Source organism: Atractosteus spatula, chromosome 4 (genome assembly GCF_055471065.1).
Source record: "Atractosteus spatula isolate fAtrSpa1 chromosome 4, fAtrSpa1.hap1, whole genome shotgun sequence".
Lineage (NCBI taxonomy): Eukaryota > Metazoa > Chordata > Actinopteri > Semionotiformes > Lepisosteidae > Atractosteus > Atractosteus spatula.
The window spans coordinates 16748775-16762735 of record NC_142709.1 but is presented as its reverse complement, the minus strand read 5'-3'; the positions used below and the strand labels follow the sequence as shown (position 1 = coordinate 16762735).

Below are 13961 nucleotides of genomic sequence, written 5' to 3'. Positions count from 1 at the left end.
CATGAGGCAACTTTGAACATAGTAAGGTCATTTTTTTCCTATTTGTCTTCCGTAGAATTTACTTGTCAGCCAACAAATCTAATTTTAACAGATATTTCTAGAAAAGAAACGGAATGTGATGTGTGCATTAGTTTAGCATACGTTGGTGGGGATGTCATTCAGTGTAGACGCTAGTTTGAAACATATCCACATGGTGGAGTTGGGACCATCGACTAGTTGCCCCTGCAGATAGGAAGCACATGGTTTGAATAAGGACGTGGTGCCTGCAATTAAGTTGCTTTACGAAATTACCAGACCGACATGGTGCATGTTTTCAGAAGCTATTCATGGAATGTGTGCTAAGTACAGTGTTGGGTGAGGGCTTGGCTTGGGAGAAGCAGAACTGCCTGTTTCGCTTGATCTGCGTACTTATCAGTTTTATCCAAATTGCAGGAGCTGTTGGGAGAACTGAGCAGTGCAGACCGACACGCCCATGCATTTTAATCATTCACTCCCCGCCGCATTTCTCATGGCGACTGTCAAAACGCGCTGGGACCTATTTGCGGGTTTATTGATCGTGAACAATAAGAAAAGGCCCTTAAAGCTGTATATTAGGAACAGCTGCAGAAATGTGGTGATATGCGCACTGTTTTTACAGCTGTTGTTTTGCTCTTTAAGACTCAGTAATGCCAGCGGACCATTGCCGTGATCAGATCGATTAAAAATACAAGAAGAAAGTAATAATATATGATAGAGCAGGGGTTCATAATCCTGCTCCTGGAGTCTCGCACACCTGCTGGTTTTAATTCCAGTTGAACTTAATTTAGCTTATTGAAGCCTGAATTAAGAATTTGCTTGATTGGAACATTTGCAAGTGCTTCTTTCTACTCCAAAGCTTGGAATTTATGTGACTTATAAATTGCAGTAGTTAAGAGGCAACGTCAAACGTGTTCAAAACCAGTTTCTAATGTGTACTACTTGGAACCAGATTCATTTGTATGTAGGTAATTTAAATCCAATTTCCAATGCTGAGTTCTTAAATGTTTTTTCATTTTCTTCTACAAAAAGGTTGGACTCTTATCTACTCTGGCAAATGATTCCAAAAAGTTTGACAGTTTTGTGATTTAGGGTAATGCGTCATGATCCAATAATGACATGCAGGAAATGGTCAATTATGTATTTTTAAACACAGAGGTAGAATGTAGTCTACGGGTCCTGTCTGACCCCTTACAGACAGAGTATCCATCCATTCATTATCGGAAAGCTTGAAGGATCGTGGAATCCTGTGCTGGAATCATGGAATACAAGGCAGGAATATATCCTGTTAGATGTGCAAGTTCATTCCAGTATACACACGTACAGACGCCATATTAACTGGGACGTGCATGTCTTCGGAAGGTGAGAAAATGCCAGAACCCTTGCAGAAATCACAAGAGAGAACATTCAAATTCCAGCCAGAAGGATCCCCAGCCCAGAATCCACGTGCATTTTGGACAGGAGGACTAACACCTGCACCCCCCCGGACCGCCCCCTTGTGGAGCATAAAGGGAGAAAATGTTAGAAATGGAGGGGAAAACAGCCTTGAACATGATAGAAGAAAAACGGTTTTGAAGGTTGTGTGCGCTTGTTTTGTTTCTTCAGCATCCAGCGTGCAGCTGTCCTGATCCTCGAGAATTACTACAGAGACTTCCCTGTGCACAACCCTGCTCTCCTGACCGCAGCCAAGTCCCGGGCCGCCAAGCACATGGCCGGCCTGAAAGTCTACAACGTGGATGGTGAGTGCAGCTGGGCTCCGCAGGTTCTCAGCAGTTAGTCGACGCAGAAGTGATGGTGCTCAGCTGTCACTCCTGAGCGCTCGAGGATAAGGGTGGAGGATAGCGTAGTCTGAGCCCCTGTATACCATGAGCCTGCCGAGGTTTTAAGATAGGTTCTTGGTTAGGTTTTTTGTTTATGCAGAAGAATATTTTCGGTTTTGTAAATGATATTATTCTTAGTGCGATTACAACTTTATCATGTGTTAAATATATTAAATCACATTTCAGGAACCTGCAGACTGGGCTCTAAGGGCCTTCCCCTTTTATAGATCATATTTCCCCAAAAGTCTTCTTTATCAACTTTTTCAACATTACTTAGTGATGTCCGTAATGCATTTCCACCTCAAATATATCCATGTGCCCCCATTGTCTAACATTTCCGTTTAATAATTAATTGTCAGAAGCAATACACTTAATGATACTACCAGAACAACCCCTGGTCATATTATATGCAGTAGGTACAAGAGGATTTACAGCTTCAGTAAAGTACAATATGGCAGTATTTAGGCATCCACCTGGATTGATGTCTAATGTCAGATTCAAATATTTAAAATTGTGTGTGTGGAGGCCTTCATAGAATCTGAGGAATGTAAAAATCCATTTGATTTTGTCATGTAAAACCCATGCTTAAATTTTGTAGCCATCAGGCAGAATGAAAATGTCTCCCAGATTGATCAGTCTTATCACTTAGCTGTATCTCAGTTCTGCCTTATATCACATTGTAAGGAAGAGGCAGCACAAGCAGTGGATAGGGAGTTAGATAAGGTAGATAGGGAATGATTGGATAACCAAGAAGGGAAAAGAGGGACTAAAGCTCTCAGTGTCATTTTAAAGATGTTGTATGCCACACTTCAGGGCATCACAAGATAAAAAAAACAAGTAAAGGCCGTGTGCTCTATCCTCCAATGTCACAGACAAGATGAGGAAAGATCAATGTCAGTGCCTAAGAAATAAGTACTATTGGTGACATTGACATATTAAGAATGCATGCCAACCCATTGCAGTATTCAGATTGTATAAGGATAATCATTATTGGAGCAATATTTTGGCTTGATGGATTTGAATCTCTCTCTTAAAGTCATATTTAATTCTAAAAGGAGTTTGTTTTCTTTGCACCACTCATCTGGTGTTGCCAGTTTTGTAACTGAACTCGGCACAACGGCTCTCAGACCTGTGTGTGGGAATGAGGCCCATGCAGGCAGTCCTTGGAGATCCACACATCACAGTCGGCTGCCCTTTTAGGCATATCGTACACACTACAAGCCCATCATAACAGAGGTGGCTGTTTTATTGCAGGGAGTTTTGACTCAGGCCGTGCCAGGCTCACAGCCAAGTCACAGTGGCCTCTGTTGGGCACTAGATCTGAGCCATGTCTTCCCAGCCCTAATGCCACCCTGGCTGTCCTACACCTGAACTTGGCTGCTACCTTCATGCAGACTCACCACCAGCACCCATCTCTAGACTCTGAATGAGCACCTCCACTGGTCAGAGCAGCAGGGTCTGGACTGCAGGGACTGAATGATCACCTCCAATGGTCAGACCAGCAGGGTCTGGACTGCAGGGACTCTGAGTGAGCTCCCCCACTGGTCAGAGCAGCAGGGTCTGGACTGCTGGGACTCTGAATGAGCTCCTCCACTGGTCCGACCAGCAGGGTCTGGACTGCTGGGACTCTGAATGAGCTCCTCCACTGGTCTGACCAGCAGGGTCGTGACTGCAGGGACTCTGAATGAGCTCCTCCACTGGTCAGAGCAGCAGGGTCTGGACTGGAGGGACTGAATGAGCACCTCCACTGGTCAGAGCAGCAGGGTCTGGACTGCAGGGACTGAATGATCACCTCCACTGGTCAGAGCAGCAGGGTCTGGACTGCTGGGACTCTGAATGAGCTCCTCCACTGGTCCGACCAGCAGGGTCGTGACTACAGGGACTCTGAATGAGCTCCTCCACTGGTCAGAGCAGCAGGGTCATGACTGCAGGGACTCTGAATGAGCTCCTCCACTGTTCCGACCAGCAGGGTCGTGACTGCAGGGACTCTGAATGAGCTCCTCCACTGGTCAGAGCAGCAGGGTCTGGACCGGAGTGACTGAATGAGCACCTCCACTGGTCAGAGCAGCAGGGTCTGGACTGCTGGGACTCTGAATGAGCACCTCCACTGGCCTTCGCACTCAAGATTCCTGCAAAGAGATTATAGATCTGTTATAAATCTGTCGCAAGCATCTGGGAATCACTGTGATGTTTTGTATTCAATGTTCAGTTTCTTAATCGTCCATTGTACAGTGTACCACTGTTCTACTGTGATGATAATGCACCAAAATGCTGTGCAGCCAGCAATACACAATTATTCACTGGGAAAAATTGAATGAACAATGATCATGCTGTTTTTTTGGTTCGGTATCCTTGCAGCCTTAGCATAAGTTAAAATTAGCTCTTGAAAAATGGTAATTTTGCACATTAGCATAATACTAATGTGAGTTTTAATAAACATGGCAGTGAGGCCCCAATGCACAAATGTCACTCATTAGAAGCTGTGAGTCTTTTAGATGTACAAGTATTAATTGCACATTTCGGGAAAATCTGAAGGGAAAGTCTTATCGTTTGTCAAATCATTACATCTGTTTAATAAGAGAAGGCAATGAGTTGTACTTACATGTAATTCACATTTTTAATTATTCCATTTGCAGCACTGAGTTCAGTGGTACAGAATGAACGTCCTCACCTGGTTTTTGAGCACACCAGCTATAAGCCTAGATTCCTAACCAATAGCCTCCACAAAATCCACGTTATTTACCTTTTTTTCCCCAAAAACTTTCATGTGTCCCATATAAGGGTTTTCTTGATCAAATACTTGAGAAAATGCTTTGAGCAGAAATCTTAAATGAAGGTGCGCATTCTCCAGAGTTTAATCACCAAAGTAACCCCCTGCAATGCTGTTTAGTTGCTGTAAGCTCCTTCAGGCAAACCTCTGTGTGGAAACGCAGAGAAGTGTTTTTTTTCTGAGAACACAATTCACCAACAGCAACACCAAGGCTTGTTCGCATTGCTGCTCTCTCTCTCTCTTCCAGGAGATGAGTCACTGCATGGTCAAACACATCATCTGCAAGGGTCTGGATTTGTTCTCTTTCGGGAAGATTTGTTTTTCCTGTTAAAAGCCTTTTTTTACACTCCCCCTGTGCCTTGTAGCAGAAGAAAGAGTATGTGCAATACACATATCAGAGGGTTTTCTATCTGAAGCCTTCCATTTCACTGGCCTGGATAGGATCTGCTCCCCCGTGACCCTGAATTGGATGAAGCATTTAGAAAATGGAGAGATGGATGGACATCCATCCCTAATGCCCAGAGGACAAAAAAATCCATTATGGAAAAAGGGGCAAAGCAATCGTGATCAAGTATATTTAGAGCATGATTGCAGTAAAGTACGCCTGCGTAAGGTATGTTTTCAGTATACTGAAAAGTAAAAAGAAAGAAGTACAGTATAATAAGCACAGCATTTCTGCTGTGGAGCATTCCCACACCTTCTGCTTTGCAGCGTGGAATTAAGCTCTGCTCGTTCTTTGCAGCCCACAAGCTGATGCAGCTCCCCTCTCTCTCAAGAGTGTGTTTTTATTTTTGTAAAAGCAGGTCATGCATTTGAACCGATTTGTATTTTGAGAACAGAGAGCGTGTGCAGCTTGCAGGGAAAGATGTATTGACGACCAGCACCCCACATGAGGCTTTTTTTGCTTAAATACTTTAGGAGATGCTTAAAGAAGAAATTTTTAAATGAAGGCGTGCATTCCCCAGAGCATAGATCTGGAAACAGTGTGTGCAATAAAGTGAAAGGGCATGTCTTATATTAAGACAAGTTAATATTTCCAATAAGACACTTGTGCTTAAAAAAACAAATAGAACTCAAATACAGTATACAGTATGTGCATCCTTTAATATTGAGATATGTATGAATAAAAAAGAAGCAATTTCTGTCTGAACTGTTGGTTCATTATTGTGAATTGTCAAAAAGAAGGATAATTTTGTACTATATGATATAGTTTATTAAACATTCATGCTTACTCTTCTTATATAATAGGTTTGTTATTTTGGGCTTTGCCCTGGGCTTAAGGTGTGGGTTCAATTCCAGGTGAAACAGTGCTGTTGTCCCTTCACTCACAGTGCTCCAGTAAACCATGCAGCTATACAGATTTGTACAAACGTTACTTTGGATAAAGACTTCTTCTGAATTAATAATAATATTGGCATTATTGAAAAGCATTGCTTATAAATGAAGAGCGTGTGTATTCTTTTTCGATTTTAGTGAAAAAATGTATAGGTTAAGCAGTAAGCAAACCAACACATTTTGTACAGAATATGACATTTTATAATGAACTGTACCAAGCTTCCAATTTAATACAAGCCACTGTGTAGGTGCTTGTTGCATCCATATACTTTCTCACTTCATCCAATTCATTGTTCACAGGACGGGACACTAGTCCATCACAGGGCACACACAGACATAAACACACTGGCAGCCGGGTCAGTTTCCCAGAAGCCAGTTACGCTACCAGTATGTCTTTGGACTCTGGGACGAAGCTAGAGCATCTAGCGATAGTCCACACAAAGACGGGGAGCACATACACATACCATGCAGATAGCACCCCAGGGCCAGAATTGAGCCCAGGAATGCAGTGCTAATCACTGTGCCACCAAGCTGCCTAGTTTGTTACATGTAGATCTTAGGCTTTAGACTCACTGTGAGAAAATCGAAAAACAAGAAAATGTCAGTACAGTAAGCCATCAACTGACTTGGTTTTTACACTAGCACTATACCACTGCTGAACTAAACATGTTCTCATACTGACTTCCTTGGCTTTAATGTAAACTGGCACCAGGTGTCTTCTGACTAGGTTAGAAAATGGCTGGCTCACGCAGACTGTTTCCTCCCGGAAGCAGGACAACTGTGAAGATGAATCGGGGCTCACACTGGGGCATCCTTGTGTTCTCAGGTACAGGGAACAACACGACGGGACAGTCCCGGGCCATGATCGCCGCCGCTGCCCGAAGGAGAGACTCCAGCCACAACGAGCTTTACTACGAGGAGGCTGATCACGAGAGACGCGTGAAAAAGCGAAAAGCCAGGTGATTCTCTTCCTGTGCACAGAGCAGCACACAGTGTCCCATCCCAAACCAGAGGCTGAGCAGGGCTTCTCTCAGTCCTGCTGGGATTGTTAACTAACACCTGCCAACCTTGGTGAGGTCAGACCTTTTAGTGACATTTTTTCAGTCTAACGGGTACATTTTATGCTGAAAATACATTCCACGATTCCTTCTATTGAGTAAATCAGTTGTATCCAAATGTTCCTTTTGTGAAGCAGAACCCATTTTCATGTTTTGACTTAAACAGAATTTTAAAGTCCTAGTGTCTCCAGAATGAAATGAAGCACACTATTCAACACATTCGTTTGAAGTGTTGGGGAAACGAGAAGCTTATGGGGTTTTTAAACTGTTAGGAAAGCCTACCAGTGCTCAGTGTAGTAGTCTGGGGTCTGATTTAATGTAGTTGGGAAGATGTACTGTCCATGGGTGAGCAGCTGAAGCCTTTGCAGTTTTTTCTTGGAGTTCAGTCTCCTGACCCTGCACAACGCCGACACCACAGCAGCTAAAAAGGTGGTTCCCAAGATTTGAAAGCTTACAGACAAGAGGAGGCCATTCTAATTCCTTACTGATCCCAGGACCTTCTCCATGTGTTTCTTAAAAAAGCCAGGATTTTCAGTCTCAACCACATGGCTGAGTAGCTTGATCCATATTCCCACAGCCTCCTTTTCTATAGAGTGCCTCCTTTCCTATGTAGTTTCTTATTGTGATAGTGGCAATGTCCACAGTCATGACTCTGCGGGGCTCAGCCTGCATGCTGTAAAAGTGATTGTACTGCCCACTCCACTTAGAACCCCTGAGACATGTTTTTTTTACAGCAAAACTAGCAAACCTTGAATCTTTTTTTCTTTCTGATTCATTTCTGATAAACATCTTCATTCTGTCTCCTGTCCCGCTCCCTCAGTTTTGAACAAAAGGATTTTTGAACACTGCCGCTTACTTAACTTGCGCCCTATTAAATAGTTGTACTGTGTCAGTGGTCAGATAACTACACTTACCCCGAATTCACAGTTACTACATCGGGCTGTTTGATGTGCAGGAGGGCTATCCGTCCAGGAACGGCACACATTACATAGTGTCTACGTTATTGGGTGTCAACATTACAACGATCTTGTTTGCTCAGGTGGACCGATTCCTTGCAGTAGTTTATCCTTATACTTACGATCGTTATGTAACTAGGACTGTAATTATAGAAGTTTGTGCTTTCTGTTGGTTTTACAACTATTTTTTCTTCACGATTCAGAACCTCGTTACCGTCGATGTAGCTGCAAAAATGAATGCTTATGGTATTTTGTCGCTCCAGGCATTAATAATCGCGAGAGTGCTGATGAACATGAAGTTGTACTTCATCGTTATCTTCTATCACGAAGCACTAATCAGTGGCATGGTTGCGAGATTTCACTTGGGTAGTTGCAATGGCTCCATTTCAACCAAAATATCACCGCCCCCCTCAGAATTTCAGACGCTCCCTACAGATTTTTCCCCTGGCGCTGGCCCTGGTCCATCACCTTTTAGTGTTAAGTCACCCCCATTCTAACTGCCACTATCTTTAAAGCTAGGTTGTCAATAAATTGTTTGTTTACACTTCTGTACTGGTGTCCTTTTTTTAGTCACAGTTAGAATGAGTGGTTTGTGTGCATGTCTGTAGATATGTATTAAGCTGATCCTAATGTACAAGACAAGTCAGATTATGCTAAAATACGCTTAAGTTAACTCATTTGAACTTCTGGGAGGCTGAGATAAAACGTTAATGTGACAAGGGACTTCATAGACATACAGTACCTTATGAAGTGAAACATGAATGTTATTATGTTGCTGAATTAGTCTGTTATGCCAACATACTTTATAGTTGTCCTTTCATTACTAGCCCCACATTCTGTTTAAGCAATGTCATGTAATAATTACTTAATTTTTTATTTTACATTCATTTTATTTCTTATGTTGACAAGGTCCATTGATAATTGATAACTGATTTGATGATTTTCTGTCTTATACTCATATCTAACCACTTCCATAGTACTAGGAACACTTATACTATGGACTTGTGCAGCAACCTGTGGGATTTCATCATACCTGGGCTGCAGCCATGCTTAAATGCTTGGCTCCCTGAATACTCGCTAGGCTTTATGACGTTGCTTGAAATTTAAAAACCAGTGTAACTGTAAGGCACTGAGGGGATGTTTCATTTCAGTTTTCAAGAGGACATTGTGGAAGGCTGCCTTTATGACCCTGAACGATGTTAATTTCCGTTGAGCTTTTAAGTGTGGCTGTTGGCCTTACTGAAGGTTGTAGCTTAAATTCATGCCTGGACAGTACTAACTGCACTGTGCCTTCTTAAGTGTAGGCTTGCTTGCTTCTCCTACCTGCCCTAGCTGTGCACGGTGTGTCGCCCCACTATGAGAAGCTCACAAGTAGGTGTGACACCCTTCTACGCTCTCACGGCAGGCTGGTGGTAGCCGTGGAGGAAGCCTTCACCCACATCAAGCGGATGCAGGAGGAGGACCAGAAGAAAGCGCCAGGGGAAGTGATGGACCCCCGCGAGGCTGCACAGGCCATCTTCCCTTCCATGGCCCGGGCACTGCAGAAGTACCTCCGCACCACTAGGCAGCAGCACTGCCACACCATGGAGAGCATTCAGCAGCACCTGGCCTTCTGCATCACCAACAACATGACACCAAAGGTAACTACAGAAATGGCTGCAGCTCAATTCTTAGTTCCCCGATAATCTGTTTTGCCTGCTTCACACCAGACTAGCTGAAGATCTTGGTGTCTGCTCACTAAAGCGCATTCGTGCGGCTTTAAGCTTAACAGATTGTTCTCTGTATTCTCACGTTAGATATTTTTTTTAATTTAAAATCACCAATTATTTTTGTCACACTCTCCCAGTTTGAAACAGCCAATTTGTGTGTTTTTCACAGCTCGGCTTCTAGCTACAAACCACACAACCGCACACGGGAAGTACCAGGACGTGGGCAGACTTCGTTGCCCACTTTCCCGTATTCGAGACGCTTGTCTTGTAGCGTGTCACCAGGAGCACAGCCCCCTAACAAAGGATCAGTCCCAAATGGAAGAGAGGCGTGTCCCTTGCCAACAGCACCACGCACTCAGGTGGCCACAGGGGGCGCTGTGTCAATAACAGCCGAGAGAGCCCTAGCTGACCAGTCCCACTCCCTCAGCAGTGCTCAGCTAATTACCGACCCTCCCAAGTGCTCGTCATGGATAGTGACATGAACCCGGCTTGAACCAAGGTTCACAGAGTTCATCCTGCACTGGTTCAGCCACTCAGAAGGCATTTGATGCTTTTTGACAGCTTAAAATAAAACCAAAATTGAGGATCTCAAAATCATAAACAGTAGAACTGCTAGGATAACCTCCTTAATAGTCGCTACATAAACCTTGCCTGGAAAATCACTTTGAAAAGCAATTTGTTGTAAGTGGTGCAAAGCAGAGTTGTATCAGACTATTCTCTATGTGTATGTTTACAGTATCATTGAAATTTCCAACATAAAAGCTATCAAATGTACTCTAAAACTAGAATAGCAGTAAAATATATACCACTAAAACTGATATAGCAGTAAAACATACTGATACAGCATTAAAAGCTATATTAGATATTGCACCCTTAGTTGTATTTTGAATGCCTCCTGGTATATACTGTATACCTTCATTCCCAGCATGTTGTGATGCGTTTATGAACTGTCACATTTTGCAGCCAGTTTCCTTATGGAGAATGGACAAATTATCAATGTTTCATGTGCTGTGAGCTACTATTATTCTGCTGAATACCATCATTATGATTGTAAGTATACAGTATACTGTGAAGACCCCAATATCAGTAGTGCAGAGAAGGGAGTGTTATAGAAGAGTGGTTTACTGAACAAAATGGCATTATTATAAAGATAAGTTGTTACTTATTGTTAACTATCTCATACGCTGTCTGGATGCAGCTACTCTGGAACAAGGGCAGGACCCAGAGTCTACTGGCTACGTAATGTAACGGACTGTAGTTGAAGCTGTCATTGTTTAACGTTTGAAATGGTTGTAGCAATGTCATTTTCAGAGACTGTCTTAATAGCTGAGTGATAATGAAGTTTGTTTGTCTTCTTTATGTTCCCTGTTTGTTTCCACCAGGCTTTCTTAGAGAGTTATCTGAATCCAGGCCCCACACTGCAGTACAGCAGAGATCGCTGGCTGGCTCGCCAATGGGTTCTGGTCAGCGAGGAAGCTGTGACCAGTGGTTTAAAGGATGGAGGTGTCTTCGTCCTCAAGTGTGTAGACTTTAGCCTGATTGTGACTGTCAAGAAGATCCCCTTCATCAAACTCTCAGAAGAGTTCATTGACCCCAAGTCTCACAAGTTTGTGCTCCGGTTACAGTCTGAAACATCAGTTTAATTTCCTTGTTGTTTTATTTTTTTTTTCCATTTCAGGATTTTATTTCCATTTTTATATATGCATATATAAATATATTTTCTTTTTTTAAATAAAAAGTTGAAAAACATTGAGAAAAATCTATACAAAAAAGCAGATGATAAACTGTGATCCTACACATTGGACAGGAACTGGAACCCGCACATGAATCCTGTTTCTTCCTGGCAGCGGGAGGCTTTTTTAAGATGGAGAGGGGTTTCAAAATGCTTGTGGTGAACAGGGAATGGCATTATCAAGAGTCTGATGGGACCACTGAGAAAGCAAAAACAACCTCCCACCTGCATCGGACCTTTCTGGGGAAAACTGATTTTTTTTTTGCCATCAGCTATAGTAAGCATTATACAAAGCCTTTCCACAATGCACATCCACTTTTGTTGCATGTCAAAAGAGCAAATTACCTGTATATGCATTAGCAGGGACTGCATCTGAATTGCAGCCTGGTCATCAGTCAATACCTTTGTTGGAGGCATCTGCATTTAATGTGGATTCTTAGTTTTTTTTGTATGATTCCTCTCAGTCCTAAAACTATATTTTTGTGTGTATATATGTATACATATATACATACACAAAGCTGCTCACTTTATACTGTTTATACAATGTAGGGTCATATATAACTTTTTAAAACATTGTCTGCACATAAATTGTCTCTGTGATACACCAACAGATCTTTGATGATTATTTTCATATCCTACAAGAAAATTTTTAATGTGAATTGCAGTACAGATGTTTTTTTACAGGGCTTCTCATCATTCCATTTTTACAGTCTTCGTTTTTCACTTTTTCAGTCCAGGCAAGATCAGAATCCTTTCATGCTTTTTTATAACACACCTGTTTTGTAGGTAGAAAAAAAATGTAACTACTCTTCTTGCTGCACTTAGTCTCTTACGATGCCTCTTTGAGAGGCCAATCTAATCAGGTAGAATTGGTGATGCCCTATTTTCCAGATTTTAAAAAATAGTTTTACAGAAGTCTGTTTTTCAGAAGCGGTCTCTTCATATTCCTTGAAAATTCTTATCTTACTTGGCTCACTTTTCTAATCAACAAAATGCATTTAATTGTTAAAAAAATCCTCATAGGCTCATTTTGGAAGCTTTCAGATTGTGTATTTGGCCTGGCATATCAAATGTTCAAGAGACATTTTTCATTGTCAATATTTACATTGTGAGTAAACACAGAAAACAGTCTAGTCAGAAGATGTGCCAAAATCTGGATCCAGTCTCAACCTGATTATTGGCATTTAAATTTTGTGACACCTGGCTTTCTAGTGTGACAGCAGTAACTTGCCACCCTTCTTGTTCAACAGTCTCGTCCCTTGATGAGGATTAAGACCTTTATAATGTGGACAATCCCGAAACAGCACAGTCAGTAGTGGGTTAGTGTTGCTGACTGGTGTGCCTGAACTTTTGTAGTGTACAACTGAATAACAGAAAAACTTTTGCTGTGGTTGGTCTGAAATTTTGACACAGCAGTGCTTCATCATAGAAGTGACTTTAAATGTGTTCACATGGCATATCGTGGGGATTCAGTTGTTCGAACAGTAAAAAAAAAAATGACATGAATTTGCTTTGCTTTAGTTATGAATACCCTGGACAATACACAGTGGGATGAGGACTCTTTGTACATGCAGTGTGAATTTTTCTTCAGCTTTCACATGTTATGGCAATGTCTTGAAGGCTGGAAATGACCTTTGAGTTTTTGCAAGGCAGATCAAAGCCAAGTCCCTCAGCTTGCTCTGACCTTACCAAGCAACACTACAACCCTCAATGTCCTGACGAAGCCCAGAGTGCAGGATTTTATTTCCTCAAAAAAGGATGCAGTCCTGATTTTAGACTGACAAACCCCCAAGAAAAAAAGAGACCTCTCTTACTCTGTTCCCTGTAGAACCATTTATTGGAATCATTAAATTATTAATCATTTATCACAAAATTTTGAAAAGTGAGGCCTCAGCTGAGTTTGTTCAGTGACTTGTTTGAATTGAGTGGCTTGTTATTCTGGACCATCTGGTGCTTTTATATGCCTTTAAAATCTCTAACCTTTGTTACTTCTTGCTTGAAAACCTAAGTCATAAGAGTGGAAGACTATGATCATCTGTAAACCTTACATGATAATCCTGCACTGCACTGCCATTAAGAGCTTGACGGTCTGTTTTGTCATATGACACCTAGATTTAGAGGAATGTCTGGTGCCAATTACAATGTTCATAGTAGATCAAATCCACGTTCCGGTTATTTGTTGACTGATTACGTTGTTTGTAACCTACCAAGCCAGATATCAGGTTGTGTTGAAGAGCATGGGTAAAGAGTGTAAGAATTGAGATCATGTATAAATCCTTACCTTCAGTTGTCTGATACTGCCCTACAGACAATCCTGTATTTCTAGTGTGCTCTGTGCAGTGTTGTGTCCAGAGGTGGGAAATTCTCTCCAGATGACACAACAAATGTTTTTTTACACTCCTCCATGCTTTGTAGCACATTAGGAATAACTTCATTCTTTATTTAGTGAGAAGGCACTTTCTGCTTGTATCATGTTTGTTCTGATAGTTTTTCTACTATATGTACCACAAAACCATGACATTTCCCGAAACATTTCTTGTAACAGGTAACAGTAACAGGCCTTTAA

General features: G+C 42.0%; 1 protein-coding gene across 1 annotated transcript in view; it reads left to right on the top strand.

Moving 5' to 3' along the window:
* The window catches only part of vangl1 (VANGL planar cell polarity protein 1), a 62593-nt gene extending 49700 nt beyond the window's left edge, over positions 1-12893 (top strand). Inside the window, exons 5-8 of the mRNA XM_088914897.1 lie at positions 1621-1754; positions 6767-6899; positions 9360-9594; positions 11046-12893. Coding sequence (XP_088771023.1) covers positions 1621-1754; positions 6767-6899; positions 9360-9594; positions 11046-11306 — 763 coding nt within the window. The 3' untranslated portion in view covers positions 11307-12893. The remainder of the gene's footprint in view (positions 1-1620; positions 1755-6766; positions 6900-9359; positions 9595-11045) is intronic.
* The last annotated feature ends 1068 nt before the right edge of the window (positions 12894-13961 follow it).